Here is a 20,576-nt window from a genome sequence, read left to right on the forward strand (position 1 = left end):
ACCTCCAGAGCAGTGTGTGTTTTTGGCTCTTGCTCTATTTGAGTGAATTATAAAGTGTGATGTGGTTCAAACATTTAGCAATGAAACTTTAAATAAGGTGTGAATGAGAGGAGTATTGATGATAACGACCTTATCGTGAATCATCTCATCTTAAACGTAATAGTCTCACTAACTGATGGAGAAACAGAGGAACCTCATTAATGTCAGCTACTTACATACATAATCCGTTCCAAATGACTGAGACATAATGTAGCCATGTCAATCTGAAACAGCTTTTAAAATATAATATTCATATGTATGTACTGCAACACCCTGTGACTACTGCTTTACAGTACATAAGGTCAAAGATTATATAAATACAAAGTCCAGAACATTCAGTCTCGTGTGATTTGTGGAAAGCTTTTTTTGTTTATCTCTCGATGGTAAGAAGCTCACCTCGTCTTTACACTGGAACACATATTCACTGCCGTCTCCAAGACTGAGAGAGGGAAAGGAAAGTGAAGTTAGGACTTATTGTGTGGAGGAGTGCAAACAGAAAAAAGAGTAGAAGACAGAAGTGGGCGAGCTTAGCTCAGCCTGTAGACTGGAAACAGGGAAATGGCTATTCTGTCTCTGAACAAAGGTAAGAAATATCATTAATAAATGCTATATCTCATCTGTATATAAAAACCATAAAATACCAGCTTGTGGTTTTACAGAGGGTTATGTGTAGGACTATTTCTTGGCCCATAATCCCCCATAAAACCACACTTGATCTTCTCATCTTATTCTTGGCAAGAAAGTGAATAAGCATATTTCCCGAAATGTTGAACTATTCCTTTAATTAGCGAGACAACTGTGAAAACCCTGAAGATGGATCAGAATGCTCACCGTAGTTTGGAGACGTGCTTCTTTTTCTTGTAGTTGGTGAGGATCTCCCAGGTGGCGTTACTGAGGGACAAAGGGTCCTCGCCGTGATACGTCACCCCGTGGCCAAAGCTCTTGGCATCCTTGTAAGCCGACAGCTGACCGGGCTTCAGCACACAGTACAAGTTGTTCCAGGACCTGAGAGGAAGAGGAAGGGTAAGAAACGAAGGGCTTTCATATTGATCGCTTCAGGAGGCTAATTTCCGGCGATAATGAAAAAAATAAATCGAATTGAATTCCAATTAAGAGAGCCACAACATCATCACCACTCCATTAAGACTTAATTTAGTTAATTAGTAATGAGCTCACTACTCTGTAACAACTGTAAATAGCTGAACCCAGCCAGAGCCTCTGTAAGACAGCAGTCGGGTTAAACAAAACTTTTTGGGTAGCTTGTGCATCAACACATTTACTTGAGTAGCTGGAATTTTTATATTAAAACACAGATGCATAATCATATTAAAATCAGGTTGCTAAAAAGAAGGCAAGACATCATAATCTACACATTGTGAAGTGAAGGAGTTTTTTAAAACTTTTTTCACTTTGCCAGCTGTGAATGTACAGTATATACATATATGTATGTCTACGTTTTTCATTAGCTCCTTGTTGAACTGTGCGTGTCTGTGTTTTACTTCAAGTTCTCTAGTGTACAGTTGAGCGTATGTTAAATATAACTTAAGTTTGTGCTGCTATATTGTGAGTTATTTTTAAGACTTAAAGCTGGCGAACATGTAGCTCGTGCAAAAATCTTTTATTTTCCTTTACTTCCTGTTTTACTTTTTTTTTTTCTTCCCACACCACACCTGCCATCTAAAAAGGGACAGTACAACACTATGTGTGTGTGTGTGTGTGTGTGTGTGTGTGTGTGTGTGTGAGCTTCAGCGTCTTAAACACAAATCACATTATAGATCTTCTTCAGTATAATATTGCTCTACAGTTGTAGATTTCTCGCTGTTTTTTTAACTAACATTCAAGGCAGCCGTTGGTTTCCTGTCATTTCTTTACAATATGAACATGAGTGAGAAAACTCTTGAAACTTGATTTGAGTGTAATATGTGATGTAATTTAAATAATAATCAAAAAGATGAATGCAGACTAGATGTTTACTGTGATGGATAACATATATATGGTAAGTTTTCAAGTGTGCTCATAGATTTTTCTATTCTACAGAACTGGATGTCTGGAACGGTCAGTGATGGATGATCTATCTTCTACCTATTTGAAGCCTTCTTTCCTGAACCTTCCACATCATGTTTGCGGCCAAGCATGCCCTCCTGCAGCACAGTCTGGGCTCCGAGGGTCTCGATGGGCATGGTGGCAGCCCTCTCTGGTTCTTTCGGGGCCACCGCTGACACAAGGGGTTCCAGCTCCAGAGAACCACTCTCTCTCATCTCGGACACTATGGCCACTGTGGAGTCACCGGCTGTCTCCTCCAGCAGACCTGAACTGGCCTCGACTGCTCCAGAACCAGACTGGAAGAGAAAAGAAGAGAGACAGAAATAGAATGAGACAATAGATCATTGATGAATCAACCTGCACGTTGATTGGATTGGAGAGCAGAGTGTACCGCTGATGTTTAAATCCATGACTATATTTAGAAGCGCTTAAAGAGGTTCTCAACAGAGTCAAATGTAGTTTGCTTTAGAGGAAGTAAAGGAGCTCTTTTAAATGCAGGAGTTAGTAAGAAAATAGCATAGAGAGCTTGATTTTCTTTTCTTTTTAAAAAAAAACTCCAGCATGCTTAAACAGAGTTACTTACCAGTGTCTGTTCCTCAATAGTGCAGAGCTGCGAAGATTCTTCTACAAAACCTGTGTCTTCTCTCCTGGAGGAAAGAGGACAGCATGGGGTCTGCATGAGACACTTTTAAGAGCAGCGGGTGAAGAACAATGTTTATTGTTGAGAGGGAGAGACTGTGTGCCTGGAAGCAAGTTTAAAGGATAAGGTTCTTTGTCTTTGTCTGAACAGTGTATAGTGTGTATATGTATGCATGTATGTATATATATATATATATATGGGATGCTAAATAAAGAACTCAATGAAATGAAATGTTATGGAAAAGACATAGTATAGCATGTCGAAAAAGTCATTAAAAAGTCACAGTTCGAAAAAAGACATAGTATATCAAAAAAAGACAAGTATGTCCAAAAAAGTCATAGTATATCAAAAAAAGTCATAGTATAGTATGTCCAAACATTTTATGAAATAGTCAGGGTATAGTATGTCGAAAATTGTTATTTAACAGTCATAGTATATTATGTCCCAAAATGTTATAAAAAGCCCTAATATAGTCAGTCAAAAATTGTCATAGTAGAGTATGTTGCAAAAATATATAAAACGTCATAGTATATATGTCGCAAAAATCGATAAAAAGCCATAGTATAGAATGTTGAAAAAAGTAAGACAAACATAAGAAAAACGCCATAAGAAAGTCAGTCTAGTATGTAGCAAAAAGTCAGAAAACCCATAGTATAGCATGAAAAAGTCAAAGTTTAGTATGTTGAAAAATTAGATGGAAGAGTTTTTTTTTGTGTGCACCTTTCATGTGTGGCCGTCAATCATATATGGCTCTGTTCATTGGCACTCGGTGATCAAAACGTTGAGAAACCCTGATGTATGCCTGCATGTATGTGGGAGTGTGTGTACCTGCTGTCCTTATCTGAGCATTGCTCTTCTTTAAGGAACTGCTCAATCTCCTGCTGCTGATTCCTCAGCTCCAACAGCTCCAGCTGCAACACAGTAAAACTGCAATCAATAACCGACACGTGCAACTGCGAGTTGTGGCGTAAGCCTGCAGGGAAGTTGATGATGCTTTTGTCCAAACCGTAGTGAGGCGCTCCAGTGCAGAGAAGCGCTCCTCCCAAGTGGCGGTGGATTTCTCAAAGGCCTCGTGCCTCTTGAGGAGTTTCTCGACCTCGTCCACCGTGTGGCCCAGGTCTCTACTGGACACGTAGGGCTCCTGAGCGATCAGCCAGGCCTCCGCCACAGAGGCGTCCCGGGAAAACTGACACACCTCCAGCACTTGGAAGCAACAAAGACAATGGGTCATCACGACTAGAACCCTTTTTCTTCAGGAATAGTTATGCTACAGTAAAATTTATAACATTTTGTGGAAAGTGAGGACATGTTTTGTAAAGGGAAGACATCTTTATAAAGTTAAGACATTTTTGGGAAAGTGAGAACATTTAAAAAAGGGAGTCATTTTTTAAAAAAGTTTTTAGAAACTGAGGTCATTTTGGAGAACGTTGTTCTACAACGTGGAGAACATTGTAGAAAGTCAGGACATTTTCTGAAATATTACGATCGGCTTTCAATGTGGTTGTCCATCTCGTAAAAAGCAGCATTTTCTCTAGACTTAAATCTGTACAGGCAAAATATAATGGTTTATAAAACAGAATGTTAAACTTGAAAATAAAATTCTAGTTTAGTTGAAGGAATCACCCAATGTTTGAGAAAACACAATTTTTAACTGTGCAGAAACACGATAATAGACTTTGTTCTTGTCTCAGACTGCAACAAAAGGTGCTTATTGGAGTCTCTTGGTGCTCTTTCATGTGCAAAGGTCAGTAAATTTATGGGCTTCCACATTAGTTAGTCATTTAGCAGTTTAGTATAGATTTGTGAAAGGAATATACATGTAGAGGTTTTGCCTTTAGGTTGGAGGTTAGTGTGGTTTTACTCACAGAGTCTGAGCCAGTCCCATCTGTCGTCCCACTTGAACATCATCTCCTTCCTTTTCTCCATCAGCTGTACCAGCTTCTCTTTGATCTGACACAAGCAGTTATACAGTCGCAGTTACATACCAGCATTATTAAACAACTCAGCCCCAAGAGTGGTTATTATCCTCCAAGAATTTGTATTGTGGAGCAATTAACCGCACATTAAATTCAGGCCGGGGTCAATTGCTCATTTAAATTCTTTTGGCTTTTCCATTTCTAATTAGTGTTTGCTTTATAGTCTCCCCGATGAGTGAAAGATGAGTGGAATTTTTTCTTTCGTGGCAATCCAATTGGTTCCATTGTGCCAGACAAGAACAATCGCTCCCAGAAAAGTAATTAAATCTAATGAAAGCAGCAATTTGAGGCCCAGCTGAGGATGAAAAGAAGCTGTCTTTGCTACTGAAGCCTTACCTCAGCAGAGTCTCGGTGCTTGCGTGTCAGCAGGGCCTTGCCGAGGTCTACGCAGTCATTGAAATTTGCTCCCCTGGCCTCGATCTCTGAGCGGATCCCCTGGTGGTACTTCTGCAGGAGCTCCACGGATGAGACATCCCTAATGCAGAGAAGGGAAGGATATAAAGTGATAACAGGCAATGTGTGAAGCTTATCTACCTCTGTTGGTAGGGACTGGAACTGCAACAGTAATGACCAGGACAGTGTCCTTTAGTCAAATAAATAGTGTAGTTGTACTTTATACATTCTACTGATAAGATAGACAGTTTCATAAAGAGATAATATACTAAAAAAGAGAAACCCGCCTTTGTAAATGGCAGAAATCAATGTTGATTTTAAGCTGAAATCTACTGAATGGATATCTGATTAAACGGTGAAGTCCTTGTCCGAGTTGTGCTCACCTGGGTTTTTCCTGCGTCTCTATCTGCTGGATGATGCTCTCCATCCAGGCCATCAGGTCTCGCACCGTTGTGAAAAAGCGGAACTTCTCCGCCGTGTCCACCAGTTGCGCCCTGCGGCCGTCGCAGGCGTCAAGCAGGCCCTTCCAGGCTTCCACCACCTCTCGTTCTTTAACCTGGATGGCGTCCGCTTGTCCCCCTGCATATTGGGCGTGAAGCCGTGAAGCCGTCTCCTGGAACTGTTGAACCTTGTGGAAGGAGATTCAAGAGTCAAATCATTAAAGTCATTTATAAAAACTAAAGTCTACCTCCATTCAACACTGTGTTTTGCATTGTGTTACTTTACATGGATGTTTGACCTCCACTGTGCAGAGGGATGTATGTGCCGACTTTGATACTAGAAGTCTGTTTCTACCTTGATCTGCTGAAGGGGGGTCCAATATGCAAACTACACAAGTGTTAATCAAAGATATTTAAAGGATAGAGCTGACGGAAACAGCAGAGCATAAACAGTGGGTACCGTTTGTTAACAAGAATTAAATGAAATAATATTAACTTTTTTAACTGTCATAATCTTTTACTGTTATAATCTCATTTATATTCTTTGTTTGTATTGTTATTGCTTTTACTGTTTCTGTTCTAACCATGTAAAGTGCTTTGAGTACCTTTTAAAGTGCTTTACAATTATTATTAATTTCTTTTAAATGTATGAATAGGTTTTTCATCCCAAAGCAATGGGATTAAGAGGCTGAAACAAATTTAAAACTCCCCCCACAGGACCACCCTTAATTGCTCCCTACCCTTTGAGAAAACTGTTCACAGTTGCCCAAATATTGCAGCACTCTCTCCTCCCTCTAGAAATGAATCATCAAAGTTTGCCTCTGGGCTGCTGCCTGCTGTGCTCCCGCAGTATAAAAGGGCGGATCCCCTGTGTTGTACCTGTTTGCCTAGAGCGGTGATGTCTCGCTCAAAGGCGGCGTGCATTCTGTGGAAGGACTCGGCTTTGCTGAAGTCCTCTCCCACATCATCGGGCAGCTCATTCTGCTTCTCGTGGATCTGAGCGACTAGCTCCTTCCCATCGTCAAAGTACCTTAAAGAAAAGGGTTCAATCTCTCAGTCTCTTAGGTCTGTGTGTATTATCATCACATGTACAATCCTACTTACTATAATCAATGTAAAGTTGTAATGTTCAAATTGACAGTGCTATTGTAACCAGATGTTTTCTGGTTTGATGCGTTTAGTTCCTCCAGATATCAACATCATTCACACGTTACGTTGCATAACTAGAATTACACGTGAGATCTTAACGGCATCAATCCAGATAACAGGCCTTCTTCTTACTTGAGCAGCTCGTAAGAAGTAGTGAGGAGCTGAGTGCGAGTGTCGATGAGCTCCAGCAGATCAGCCCAGCTCTCATTGATGGTGTCTTTCCACTCTGCCATGGTGGCTGCCTCGGCGTGGCCGGCTTCGATCAGCTCGTCTATCGTCTCGTTGACCAGGTCCACTCGCTCCTGGCCCATCATCCCCGTCTCCCGCGCAAACTCTCGGAACTTGTCCCTCAGAAGCTGAAGAGACAAGACAGATATTTTAAAAAAAATATATTAAAAAACAGGTAACAATAGTAACAATATTTGTATTTTTTGGGGGATTTGGGTGAACTTTCTTACCCGAATAAGGCATTTTGTGGCCAGTGTCTCTCTCTCCGTATGCACTCTAATGTAAACGTTTTGCTTATAAGGTATGATCGCATGTGTGTGCATGTTTTCTTTTGTGTGAATAATACCGTGACGTGGTCCAGGTCCTGGCCCATCTCCTGAGAGGAGGCCACCATGTCTCTCTCTGCGATCCAGTGTTCCAGGTAGTCCACCTCTCGGCTCAGCAGGAAGTGGTGGTAGGTGTGGTCCAGCTTCTTCCTGCGGTCCTCCGCCAGCTCCTTCAGCCCGGCGTACTGCTTATCCACCTGGCCCTGTCGCCTAATGATTTCCTCACTGCACACGAAGAAAAGTGAGAAGACGGAAGGAAATGAGACGCAGGGAGGATGGAGAAAATGAGAAAATAACAAAGAGATTGGATTTGGGTTTACTCTAGATGAGGTGTGCGATTAGGAAACAGGAATTATCCCACTTTACATGCTTGTCTCTCTTTATCGCCCAAAACCACAAATGACTGAGACAACATGAGTAAATGAAGTTCCTGAGATGTAATTCTTTTCTGTGTTTGCAGCAAATTATCCAATCACAAACCCATCAGGATGGTCTTCGGCAAACATTTTTTGGGCACGGTCAGCCAGCCTCTGAATGGCATCAGCATAGTCATCCACGGCTTGCTTGAGAATCATGTGGTGCTTCAGCACCAGCATGGCGCTCTGCTCGTCCTGGAGAGAAGGAAGAAGAGGTGGAGGAGGCGGAGTGGAGGAGGAGGCAGAAGGAAAACAGCAATTCAATCATGTGAGAAGGGGAGACTGCACATTAAAGCACAACAAAATACTCCAAATAAGGCCTCAATAGAGGGTGCTACTTATAAAAAGCATGTCAACTCAATTGAAGAAAACCCTAACCGTGTAATCATGTTAATGCATTCAGTGCCATTTGTTATTTGCACAACATGATTGTTTTTGATTGAGATAATAAGATGAGTTTTCAGACATCTGCGGCTTCATCCCTGATTAATCAGCCTGCTTCCTTGTCTGTTAACGCACAGCAGTTCCTCTGCTCCTCACCTTGGCCTTTTCATCCGCGATCATGTAAAGCTCCTGCTCCCCTATCCAGGCTTCGGCCTCATCCGCGTCGTTGTAGTAATGCTGGGCCGAGCTGGAGCTGCTCAGCCTCTCCCGGCGCTTGGCCATCTCGTCCTGCAGCCGGACCCACGCCTCCTCCAGCTCCTTCAGCTGGTCCGTGATTTGCTCTGCCTCCGGTCTGCCCTCTGCGCTGGCGGCCGCCGCCATCCTCCTTCCTCGCTCTAGCACCTCGTCAACACGAGGCTGGTGGCCCTCAATCTCCCTCTGCAACGTCTGATGTACAGAAAAGGAGACAGTGAGTGCAAAGCATCGGGGTAGAGATGATGATCAAATGATGGCGTTCAAGAGGCTCTGCCCATGCTTTTATAAATGACGTTCACACATCAATCATGCATACTTTTGTGATATTTAAAGAAACAAAAACAAACAAACTACGTATATTCGAGGATATGTTGTTTTCTTTGGTTTTACAGTATAAGTAGTCAATATTATCTTGACTGGCAGATGGAAACTTACTGCATAGTATACCACAATCGACAGAGGGATAATTAACAATAGTTTGACAATTGATCAATTATTTCAAAATAAAATAAAAAATGTATTTTTTTGACATAAATAATTGTAAACTGAATCTCTTTGGGCTTTAACTGCTGGTGGGACAAAATCAGCAATTTAAAGAAGTCACAGCAAGCTCTAGGACATTGAGAGGAGCATTTCTCACTGTTGATCAAGAAAATAATGTAATAAAGTAAGAATGTACAGGTAGCAATTTATAGCAAAGCAACCCACAACCCTTTTTCCTGCAGACAAACGCCTCACCTGGTTCTTCTTCAGCAGCATTTGCACAGTTTGAAGATTGTGGCCGTGCTCTTGTGACATTGCCAGGGGCGTCCTCTCCTCAATCCAGAGCTGAGAGAGAGAGGAGGAGGAAAAGAAGAGAGGATTATGACTGAATGAAAAGAGAAAAGGGTAGGGACTGCTTTATGTTGAGAAACAGATTTACAGATCTCAGATGCACACAGAATATCAAAAAAATGTTAAGACTGCCTTTCTTATACTGAATTTCATACATTTTTTCTCAAACAACAAAAATCCTTCTTTAAGCTGTTTCTAAGTGGATTTAAGCAGAGAAACCAATAAGGGATTAAAGCTTTTTACCCAGATTCACCTGCAGAGTCAATTTCATGGAGAGAGCTGATGGTCTTACTGTCTTGCATACTAAGTGCATATAGACTATAATTGAAAACTTCATTTCCAAATGAAGAAGTTATCATTTTTGCAGGAAAAAATACCCTCTGAAATTCAGGTTTCAATATTTCCCAAAAGCTTTTCTCTTGCTGTCGCTCAAAAGCCAACATTAATCCTGCTCCTTTCAAATGTAACATCCTTTATTCAAATTGTGTGATATGAATCATTTTGTGAGAGCACAGAGTTTCAACACTTCAATTTGGCTCTGAATTCGGACCCATGCTTACAAGCTCATCGGCCAGGTCTCTGTAGAACTGATGGACAGCCTTGATGGCCTCCAGCTTGCCCTTGCGCTGGGCCAGTGGTGTGAGGAGCTGCTGGAAGTCCCTCTGCAGGGCCTGCTGCTCGGCCTCAAGCTCCGCCTGGTCCTCCCTGCCTCCGCTGTGCTTCCTCAAGGCCTCCTGGAGCTCCTCCAGCTCCCGCGCCCGGTCACGTACCTGGTTCTCTGTCATCTGGCACGGGGAGATACGATTACAGACAAAAAGATGAACAGCCTTTCAAGAGCCTAATCAGGATGTGGTGGAGGGTAAACGAACCAAATGTTAGTTTGTCTTGCCGTTTGTGTGTGAAACTGAGCTCAGCCACTGTTTTCAGCTTATGATTTCATGAAACTTTTACCAATGCAGCACGGAGTGTGATATCATTTATAATGCTTTTTTCATGTTTAGACTTTACAGTAAACATAAATGCTGATCTGTCACAGGTTCTCACTCACTCAAAATGAATCCAAAGAAAGCACAAAAGCTAAAGATAAAACTTGAATGTATTCACTCCCATGGGGAGATTCAACTACACGTGATTTAAAAAGTGCATTGCAGACACAAACAGATCTGAAGTTTTTATTGTGCTGAAGAGACAGACCTGATGCTTCTTGAGCAGGATGTTGGCTTTAGTCAGGTCTTTGACGTCCTTGTCGCCACTCTGTAGCTGCTGCTGCAGCCCACCGAGCCACTTCTTCATATCAGTCAGGCTCTGGTCAAACAGCTCAGAGCGGTTGGCATCAAACAGCAGCCGGGCTTTCTCCTGGGTTGTGGACTCCAGCTTGTCCCACAGCTCGTGGACTTTGGCCAGACGCTCCTTCACGATGGGCTCAAACTCAGGCTTGGACTCCATGAGCTCTTGACCCTCCTGCATCCACAAAAACACGCACAGAGAAGATGATGATGTTTCCAAAATACTCCTCTGGGCAAAAAATATCATGGTGGGTGAAGAAAATGTTAATAAGATTAACAACCGCATCATTTGAGTCAACTAAGCAAATAATCTTTAGGTTTTACATTACAACTTCATCAATATTCAATGCTTCATCAATACAAGAACTTTTAAAGGAACAATGACATTTAGGAAATTATATTTTGTTATTCTGTGTCATATATATTTCAGGTATCTCTTATTATAAGCTTAGCATTACCAACCTCGTCTACTTTGTTCAGCCAGTCCTTGTTGGAGGCCAGCTCAGCCATGAAGGCCTGATGTTTCAGCCACTTGCTGTGGAGGTTCCTGGCCTCATCGTACGACATGTCCTGAGCTGTCAGCATCTTCTCGTTGATCCACACGGTCAGCTGAAGCACGGAGAGGAAGAGTGAGTATCAGAGATTAGTAGAAAGAAAAAAAAAAGATTAAAATCAACCACGTAGATTCAAGCACGCACGGTTCAAAAACTTGGGAAAGTCATGGAGACGTCAGCATTTCTAATTTGTGCAGAGGTGAATTTCTTTGAGCAGGATTTACTTCTTTATCTTTTCAAAACAGAGCGTTTACCAATTAGCCAAGTGGGACCCCGATCCCAAATAGGGAAGATATAAATTGAGTCAATTAAATGTCTCGACAAGTACCACTGTGTTATTATAAACAACACAGAGTGTGTGCTGCAAATTGACTACAATAATCAATACTGTATAGTGTCAAGTCTCAGTGAAGGAATAATTAAGTTAATAATGAATGTACTAATTGATGTTACCCAGTGATTACATGAACAGTAAACTAACGGTGAACTCACATCCTGAGTGTTTTGCAGGAAGTGCTGCAGGTCGCGGTTGTCTCTGAGCTTTTCTGACACCTCCTGGGCTCTTCTCTTATTTTTGTTTTGCCTGAAGATCGAACACAAGAAAAATACATAAAAAAATACAACTCATCTTCCTCCACGTTTTAATTCAACGTCTGTCTCTGTGACATAACAGGATACCATGCTGAACGAGGAGGGGTTGGTGAATCAGAGGGTGAATCATTATGAGCTCCTCCGCCACACAGAAAAATACCTGACACAGTAACCCAAAACATCATCGGTTTCTCTGCGACACCGTGAAGAATAGCTCTCACTTGAAGATCAATATCCATTATCGGGGCGCCCGTCTACCGAGCTGAACTGTGGGAGTTAATGGGACAAGCTCCCATGCTCTCTCTACTGCTTCTTGCTGTCAATAATGATAGAGTGATAAGAAAGCTGTTTCACTGCTGAGCTGGTTCAAACTATAAAGAAGAAGATTTCTATTTGTCTACATAAGATCAGGGCTTGCACGGTATTTATCAAACTGCTAAAAGTTAAATTTTGGACTATGTGATAGCAAAAGTCTCTAACGGTTGATTACGGTTCGATATTAGAGGACTGCAGTACAGAAACAAAGTAGGAGCCAGTTTCCAATATCATCGTCATTTTCTACTTGTTCAATAACGCTTTTGACAAAACCTAAATATAATCATATTGACCAAAAACCATAACGACTGACCTGTCTCGGATTGAGGCCATTTTGTCCTGCACTTTCCCAGAGTACAGGTTGTTGCCGTCCACTAGCCGCTGTCCGCCCTGCAGAGTGCCGTCAATCTTGTCCTCGTTGGCCTCCATGGTGCTCAAAAAGTCCTCCTGCTTCTTCAAAGCTTTCTCTGCCCCAGCCAAGTTGTCGGGCTTGTCTATGTGGGCCAAGGTGTACTCCTGCGAACAAAGCAAAAGAAAGAAAAGGACAAACACCCTTGAGACACTCAACCAGCGTTGTGGTAACTGACCATGCTGCATTCCTCCGTACCACATGTTTGAAATACCTGTAGCATCACTAGCCCCATCGTTAGAAAGCTAACACTAACTCTATGGACTGTTCCACTTAAAGACACAATTTGGACACAAGCCAAAATCCTAATTTACGTAGTCCTTTATCACTACCTGGTTGTTGAGGATGGCCTCTACAGCTTTGCCATCCCTCATGAACTGCTGGAAGCCCAGACCCTGGTCCAGGAAGTTCTTGCTGCTGTCCCACATCTTCTGCAGTTCTACCCAACCACGGTCCAGCCCCTTCAGCCTCTGCTCCAGCTGCTGGTACTGAAGATCATCCTCCTGACCCTGGGTGACCTGGGCACCGGTGTCCCTTACACAGTGATAGTCCTCCTCGTGGTTGTTTATGTCTTCACGCACTGCGTCATGAAGGCTGAGCTGCTCCTCGGCCTCCGGCAGAGAGGCGGGCATTTCCTCCGACGCCACAGCCTTCTGGGTCTTGAAAAGCCAGGACTGGAAGTCATCCATGTCTTGGAGGAAGGTCTGTAATTTGCTGACCTCGCCTAAAGAGTCCTCTCTGTCTTTCAGGGTCTTCTTTAACGTGTCCCAGGCCGCGTCCAGCTCCCCTCCGCGGGCCAAGATGTCATCCGCGTTCTCCGGGTGGTCCTTAGCCAGCTGATCGGCCTCATTCCTCAGGAAGGTAAGCTTGTTGTCGATGGCGGCCAAATCTCTCTCCATGCCAAACAGTTTCCTCTGGATGGTCATGACGGCTGCCAGGTCATTGCCCAAGTCCTGTGTGGACTCGATCACCCGTGTCTTGTCTTTGATCCAGAACTCTGTCTCGTCACACTCCAGCCCGTAGTTGTTCAGACTAACGGCAGAATCCACTTTCCTCTTCTTGTCCTCCACCATGGCCTTGAAGGCCTCCCACCTGAAAGAGAATTATGTATTGAATGTTTGCACCACTTTAATGTAATCTCAGTTTATGTTTCATATCTTGTTAAGAGCCAACACTTTTTATACTATTTTACAGGTTTGTTATTTCCTAATAATTTCCTAAATTGTAGTTTGACATGCCACAGGGGCAAACAGAAAACATGAAAAAATATGAATCATTTTAAATATTTATTTCAGATGTAACACTGACTGATTAATTAGAAATGTATTGTATTTTTGATACTTATAATGAATAGAAAATATATGTAAAGCACCTCTTATTCAGTCGCGTCTGACATTCTTTGACCTCTTTGGTGCGAGGGTGTCTGCTGTCCTCAAGCTGTTTCACGGCTTTATTGACGTCATCAACTCTCGACTGGACATTTGCCATATCTTGAGCTAGAATGCTCAACCTGAAAACAAGAAAAGTGCTCGTTAAAAACAAGCAACAGGTAGATGACACATTAACACAAGAACACAAAACCTAGAGAAAAATAAATGCTTTTTTTTTGGGCTTTTGGAACATTCTGGTGAAACTATTGTTTCCAGATTTTTATGAATTACAATATTAAATCTAGACAGGTGAAACAATATTTTTTTTGCATAGTGACATAATTTGTTCTGTGTACCTATTCTGTACTACTTCCAGATCCTCCAGCTTCTCAGGCACCTCTAAACCCACCAACCACGTCTCCTTCTGACCCATCCAGAGCTCACAGGCGTCCGTCTCACTGAAGATGGTGTACAGGGCCATAGCATCATCTAGCTTCTTCTGTCTCAGGTCAGCCAGCGACATGAGCTCCATGTACAGGTCCCTGATGTCCTTCAGACGTCTCTGGATATCAGGGGTGTTTTGTAGCTCCTCTGGCAGCGCATTGGCCTGTTTGGATAGAGCATCTATGGTGGCTCCGTTCTTCATTGCTTCATTCTTCAGGTGCTTGTGCTTTTTCATTAGCCGCTGGGTGGTGTACTCGTCGTGGCCCATGTCATTGCTGCTCATCTGCCTCTTGGCGTCCAGCAGCCAGGACTTGAGTTCATCAGCGTCTCCCTGAAACTGGAAGAACCTCTGGGTATCCCGGAGGTTCTGTTTCCGAAACGCAGCCAGCTCCTCCAGCTGCTGCCATTGCCTCCTTATGTCGTCCATGCTTTCTTGAACCTTCGGGGAGCCAAAGTGCTTGGCCTGGATCATCTTATCTCCTTCGGCCAAGACCTGGTCAAGGTTGGCGCGGCGGGCTCCGAGCTCGTCCTCGAAGGCGCTGTGTTTGCTCTGGAGCACCAGCACGCTCGTCAGGTCCTTGCCATAATCCAGGGAGGAGAAAATGTGCTCCTTCTCTCTAATCCAGCTCTCCAGCTCCACCTGCTCCCACAGGAAGTTCCAGAAGAGCCGAGACTGTTCCAAGCGGGCTCGTCGCTGGGCCGCCATGGCACAAAGGTCCTGGTAGCACAAGTCCAGGTGCTGCACCCTGTCCCGGATCACCTGAGGATCACATGGCTTGTAGCCTGGGGAGAAAATGAAGGGCAATGGAATCAGTACACATATATGTAATATTATATCTGCTGAGCTAATGTTATACTTTCATAGGTTTGTTATATAGAGTAGCTTGTTTAAAACATTCATATCAATTGCACTCAATAATATCATTCTTTTATTATAATATAATTGTATGTAAGTACTGTTTGCCAGCCTTTTCAAACTGAGGATGCAAATCACACATTTATGATTTGGGCATTGGTTGAAATGTTTTCTTGTTTTCTTACACAAGCAGGAAATATCCGATCACAGAATATGTAAACATGACTAGACAAAGCATCCTATGATAACTTTGAGCATTTTTGCACAGTTGTACTCAGTGCAACAGACATATTTGGTATGTGCTCAAAAACTTTTGAGGTTCAACATCAATCCATTTAGTGTCCTCATCTCCAACAAGACCAGGAGCAAGGTGCACGATGAGCCACTGCACTCACTTTCTCCGTTGGCGAACCTGAGAGCAGCAGCACTGGCGCCCTGCACTCTCTCCGCCTGCAGAGCGATGTCGTTCTCTAACAGAGCGTGTTTCTGTAACAAATCTTCAACTTCCAACAAGTGTTTCCCAAAGTCAGGGGACATAAGTCGAGCCTGAAGAAAAGGAGGAAAGAGCAATCTGATCAGTTTAGTGTCTAGAAAATAAATGTTGTAGTTGATGAATAATGCCTCCTGTGCTGTACCTTCATGTCATCCATCCAGCTGATGATGTACAGCATCTCCTGGAAGATCCTCTGCAGAGTCAGGTTCTTATCCAGACGTGCCCTGCGAGCCTTCAGCAGCTCCTGCAGGTAGTCCCACAGGCGCAGGATGTTATCTTTCCGCACGTCGATGCGTTTGGCGTCATGGTATCGCTCTGACTCCAGCTCCTTTGAGATGTCCACCAGGACCTGAACGCGTTCCTCATACGCAGCGATGTCCGTCTCAATGGCATTGTGCTTTTTCTTCGCTGCCTCCACTGCTGGCAGGTCGTAACCAAAGTTATCCTGAGGAGAGGGGAGCAGAGAGCCGTTCATTAGACAAGAAACCTTATGGTTTTATTGGTTAAAACTTTAAGCTGTAGGTAGATTTTGCAAATACCTTGATTGTACTTATCAAAGTAGAATCGGAGTATCTTTTACTAGTGTTTTTTACATTGCTGCTTCTACTAGAAGGTGCCTTGTGGACTTTTCTTCTAAACAAACAAAATGTTTGCATTCAGTGGTTCTCACCAACATTCCTGTATTTTTAAGCTCCATTAAATGTGCTGAATGTGTTTCCTTATTCACAAAACATTTGCTAAGCTGATAGTTAAGTATTTATAATCTGTCATTGTTTACTATAGCTCGCAGTCTTCTTCTACCCTTTTTACCGTCTGTGCTGGCGCATATCTTGGCTTATTGCCGCCACCTGTGTAACAGTGTGAAACCATTGGCGGGACGCATCATGAATGTGCATCCTCCTGCATGTCCACGAGACAAACAATAAACAAATCATTGAAAAACAGTTACATAGAGCTTCTAGACTCCACAGTAATGTCAATACTATTATAATTATTGTGATGATTTTAACTTTCATATTTTTGCTAAATATCTACTTTCTTCTAACTAACTTTTTGTGCTAAAAAAAAGCTATTTGTTACTTGCGAATGACACTTTTCAGTTGGTGTCATCTCTCAGTTTTTGTCTGGCAACCTGTCTCAGCTGTTTATCTCTCATCACCAATAATCAGGTTTTAACTTCATTTAACTGGGTAGCCTAATTGAGGTCAAGGTTTTGTCAAGAGACACCTCAGAACAAATGTCAGCTAACCGCATCATATAATATCCACGGTTTTGTGGTGGATGTGTTACCTGAGCCACTAGCCTCTGGTTCTCCTGGAGCCAGGTCTCCCTCATGGCAGCCTTCCTGTCGAATCTTCTCGCCATCTGTTCCAGCTTCTCCTGTCTGATCAGCTCGTCTCTCAGGACTCGCTCCCGCTCGTGCTCCGCCGTCTCCAGACGCTCCCAGGCCTGCACACAGATGATGAGATGATGTTTGTTGTTTTTTGCTAGTTGGCGTGGGGGGGGGGGGGTAATAGCAATGTGATTCCTTCCTATTTCCCAGTCAAGAAGTTATTTGCTTGATCCCATCCATAAAGACGTAAGAGGGCTATTTTTTGTTATTTTCTGACATTTTATAGACCAAATGATGAATCAAGAAAATATACTGAGGATGAATCGATAAGGGGAAAAAACATCCTTCTCACCCTGTTGATATCTGCCACCAGGGCTCCCTCTTTAGGCGTGTAGACCCTCTGTTTGTTGGCCCTCATACGACTCTGGATGGTGAAGAGCAACACCTCAAGGTTTCCCTTCTCTTGGAACCTGGAAAAAAAAAAACACAAGTCACACAAAAACATACAAATGAGCTGTACACGTTTTGTTTTTACATATGAGAAAGAGCTCTTTTCTTGTACAATCCCTGCATGATGCCCACACCGAGGTATAAACCACATCCACCTTAATTTGAAGACCCATGTGTTTGCTGATTGTCCCTTTTATTATTTTTTTCCAAAACATATTTATCAATGTATGTCTATTCTAATCTTCATTATTATAACTGTACAATTTATTAAAATAATAATAATAAAAATAATAAGTAGTTTATTTATAATTGTTTCACTTCTATCTAATGTCTAATTATATTAATATTTATTTACTTACTTATTTATTTATTTATGTACTTACTTATTTATTTACTTACTTATTAATTAATTCATTTATTTATTTATGTATTAGCAATGGGTCTAACATTTGTTTCCTGATTGTTTGTTGGTCTATAGATGACAAAATAAATGAAATGCATCTGTTTAAAAACAGTAAAAATTCAAAAGTCAAAATGCATTAGACGTATGGATTGTACTGAATATAAAATGAAAGAGATATTAAGTTTGGGGTTCTTTCTAGATTTCCCAGACAACTCTAATCCACTTGCTTAGAAGGCGTGTTGTTTTTTGTGGAGGCTTTCTGTGTTTTGTTTCGTTTGTTATTGAAACTCTGATATTTTATGAAATTCTCTTAATATTGTAACGGTGAGTTGTGTTTTCTTTTTTTTCTTGGAGATTAAAAAGCACTGGACAAAGAGAACAGAACAGAAACAGAACAGAGTGCAATGTAATGGGAAGGTGTCTCGGCTCGACTCACTTGGGCGGCTTCTCTACCGTGCGGTAGGTGTTGAAGGCCTGAAGCTGCTGCTGAACTCCAGTCAGCGAGTTGGCAAGTTTCCGGTTCTTCAGCACAACGATGGTCTGCTCGATCCACGTCAGCAGGTCTGACGACAGCGTCTCATACTTATCAATCGTCTTCTCTGTCTCGATGGCGTGATCCAGAACCTGATGAAGGAGGTCAGAGACAATCTGAGAAGCAGGAACAATTTTATGTCAACAAATTCGGCACAAGTGTGCGTCATCTTTCCATCTTACCTTTCCCACTCTCTTGCCCTCGACAGCGAGCTGCTTCATCTTCGAGAAGTAGTGGTAAAATGCCACGACGTACGTGATGATAGACTTCTCATCTGGGTTCTCTGTGAACACATCTACAAAACAAAACAGCAGACAAGTCAGTCACAGCCAAGCCAGACACCATATCTGGTCCTGAGGTCTTTTTTTCCACCAGGCTTAAAGCTCATAAACATTTAGTTCTACATGAAGGCACAGCCTCCGGCGGTCACTCGCCTTCGGGGTCCAACAGCTTGGTCACGCCAAGCTGCTGCTCAGCTACGTTGAAGGCGCTCTGGAGGTTGTGGGACGGGTTTGACCTCTTCAGATTGTTATATTCCACCAGATCTGGCCTGAGAGAGAAAGATGGAGCAAGAGAGCAAAAGAGGAAAATGAGACAGTGAAAGAGATGAAGCAGAATGAGGAGGAGAGACACTGAACAGACGGGTTTCATGAGTGTTTACATGGCAGAGATGGCGAGAGTGGATTTGGCCATTCATCTCTTCTTACCGGTGTTTGTGTATGAGAGCGTTGAAGGCCATGCCGTCTTTCCAGCTGGTGGTGAAATTTCTGATGTTGACGTTGGGATATCTGCAAAACAACAGGCAGGGGACGTCATTGACTGAACATAAGGGACATTGTTGGGAAGAGCTCCTGTCTTAAATCAATGTCTGGGATCTGTTCTGCTTCTCAACATGTGCAACAAGCATATTTCTGCAGCTTCAGGCCCGAGCAGACTCAGACATTTAGTGGAATTCTGTGATTTGTTCAAAAGATCACAAATTTTAGAGACATGGATTCTGAAATATGACAGATTCAAACTGGATGCTAGCAAATCACGACGACCTAGAACCTTAAAGAATAGTTTAACATCTGATTTGATTTCTTGCAGAGACTTAGATGTGAAGATCAATATCACTCTCATGTCTGTATGGTAAATAAGAATCTACAGCCAGCAGCCGGTTAGCTCAGGTCAGCATAAAGTCTAGAAAGAGGGGGAAACAGCTAGCATGGCTCTGTCCGGGGTAAGAAAATCAGCCCAACAGCACAGAACCTCTCGTAAAACATTTGTTTGTGACACAATGACACAAATATTATGCTAATTAGTGAGTTTTAGAAGTGCTGGGAGGTGGATTGTGTTACCTTTGGACAGTCTGTTTGCCCTTGTTTCTAGTCTTTATGCTAAGCTAAGCTAACTGTCTCCTAGCAGTACCTTCACATTGATTTTCTCAGCTAACTATTTGTAAAAAAAAAAAGAAGCCAGTAATTATATTTCCAAAAACACCAAACTATTTCTTGAAGAAAATCTTAATTTATGGCTTTATTGTTATTTAAATATATTCTGTAATGTAATATGTTCAAAAAAGGAAAAACACCTAAACTGTGGTTTTGGGTGGACCTATTTGATTACATTGAATCTTCATATCAAGACTGCTTCACAATTTGTATAAATTAAACAGTATAATAAAATGTGATTGTAACTGCTTATTGCAAACCCATTTTCAACCATTTAAAACGTGAATAATGAGAATAGTAGCCAATGTTATTCATGAAACACTTTTCAAGATGCTCAGATATTCTTTACATAACAAATGAATCATTTAAACAAGAACCCAGAACACTAACACAAATACAAGCGCAGAGTGGTGCAGGTATAGACACACACACACAATAATATCTTTAACTAAAAGTTGTACAGCTGTGCACAGGAGTTGATTCTCATACTAATCCCCAAAGGTTATTCACAACAGCTAAAGTTCACAAATTCCACTTACCCTGCCGTTTTCATCTGACACCACAGAAGAAGAGCGTCCTTGGCTGAGCGCGTCTCCTTCTGGTCCGCCTGGCCCGTTTCCACAACAATGTCCTGGATCTGATTAAAAACAACAAGCACAGCTGGATGATGAATAATGAAACGTAACTAATGACTGTGAGGTTTGCAATCAAACAAGAACAATTCACCGCAGAGAACAACAACTTAACTGATAGTAACATGTCACTAATAGGATGCAGCAGCAGGGAAACATTTAGGCAAAGTGGCACAAATACCCCTTTGAAATACATGATTTATTGTAGCTTACAGGTTTTCATTGGTGCACAACAAAAGTTATCAAGTGATAAATCATCAGTTATTAGCCGACTGGATTCTCACAAATGTAAACCAAAGATCCAGTTGATAGAAGGAGGGGCGGTAATTATTGAAGTTCTTATTTTCCCACA

General features: G+C 42.2%; 1 protein-coding gene across 3 annotated transcripts in view; it reads right to left on the minus strand.

The window, feature by feature from the left end:
* sptb (spectrin, beta, erythrocytic) overlaps positions 1-20,576 on the minus strand; it is a 42,691-nt gene that overhangs the window by 3,363 nt on the left and 18,752 nt on the right. For all 3 annotated transcript variants that reach the window (XM_031847829.1, XM_031847831.1, XM_031847830.1), the window contains 32 exons: positions 20,132-20,229; positions 18,867-18,947; positions 18,594-18,709; positions 18,342-18,454; positions 18,064-18,251; positions 17,127-17,244; positions 16,732-16,890; positions 15,584-15,886; positions 15,344-15,494; positions 14,005-14,875; positions 13,651-13,788; positions 12,611-13,370; positions 12,183-12,385; positions 11,456-11,546; positions 10,872-11,018; positions 10,318-10,584; positions 9,684-9,908; positions 9,028-9,117; positions 8,191-8,481; positions 7,715-7,845; positions 7,255-7,459; positions 6,813-7,036; positions 6,411-6,561; positions 5,475-5,719; positions 5,035-5,173; positions 4,588-4,672; positions 3,729-3,925; positions 3,551-3,633; positions 2,666-2,729; positions 2,122-2,378; positions 871-1,044; positions 436-478 (listed from right to left, as the gene is read on the minus strand). In XM_031847829.1, the coding sequence (XP_031703689.1) occupies positions 436-478; positions 871-1,044; positions 2,122-2,378; positions 2,666-2,729; positions 3,551-3,633; positions 3,729-3,925; positions 4,588-4,672; positions 5,035-5,173; positions 5,475-5,719; positions 6,411-6,561; positions 6,813-7,036; positions 7,255-7,459; positions 7,715-7,845; positions 8,191-8,481; positions 9,028-9,117; positions 9,684-9,908; positions 10,318-10,584; positions 10,872-11,018; positions 11,456-11,546; positions 12,183-12,385; positions 12,611-13,370; positions 13,651-13,788; positions 14,005-14,875; positions 15,344-15,494; positions 15,584-15,886; positions 16,732-16,890; positions 17,127-17,244; positions 18,064-18,251; positions 18,342-18,454; positions 18,594-18,709; positions 18,867-18,947; positions 20,132-20,229 (6,408 nt within the window). The remainder of the gene's footprint in view (positions 1-435; positions 479-870; positions 1,045-2,121; positions 2,379-2,665; positions 2,730-3,550; positions 3,634-3,728; positions 3,926-4,587; positions 4,673-5,034; positions 5,174-5,474; positions 5,720-6,410; positions 6,562-6,812; positions 7,037-7,254; positions 7,460-7,714; positions 7,846-8,190; positions 8,482-9,027; positions 9,118-9,683; positions 9,909-10,317; positions 10,585-10,871; positions 11,019-11,455; positions 11,547-12,182; positions 12,386-12,610; positions 13,371-13,650; positions 13,789-14,004; positions 14,876-15,343; positions 15,495-15,583; positions 15,887-16,731; positions 16,891-17,126; positions 17,245-18,063; positions 18,252-18,341; positions 18,455-18,593; positions 18,710-18,866; positions 18,948-20,131; positions 20,230-20,576) is intronic.

This window comes from Anarrhichthys ocellatus, unplaced genomic scaffold (assembly GCF_004355925.1).
Source record: "Anarrhichthys ocellatus isolate YVR2014 unplaced genomic scaffold, GSC_Weel_1.0 scaffold7, whole genome shotgun sequence".
Classification (NCBI taxonomy): Eukaryota; Metazoa; Chordata; class Actinopteri; order Perciformes; family Anarhichadidae; genus Anarrhichthys; species Anarrhichthys ocellatus.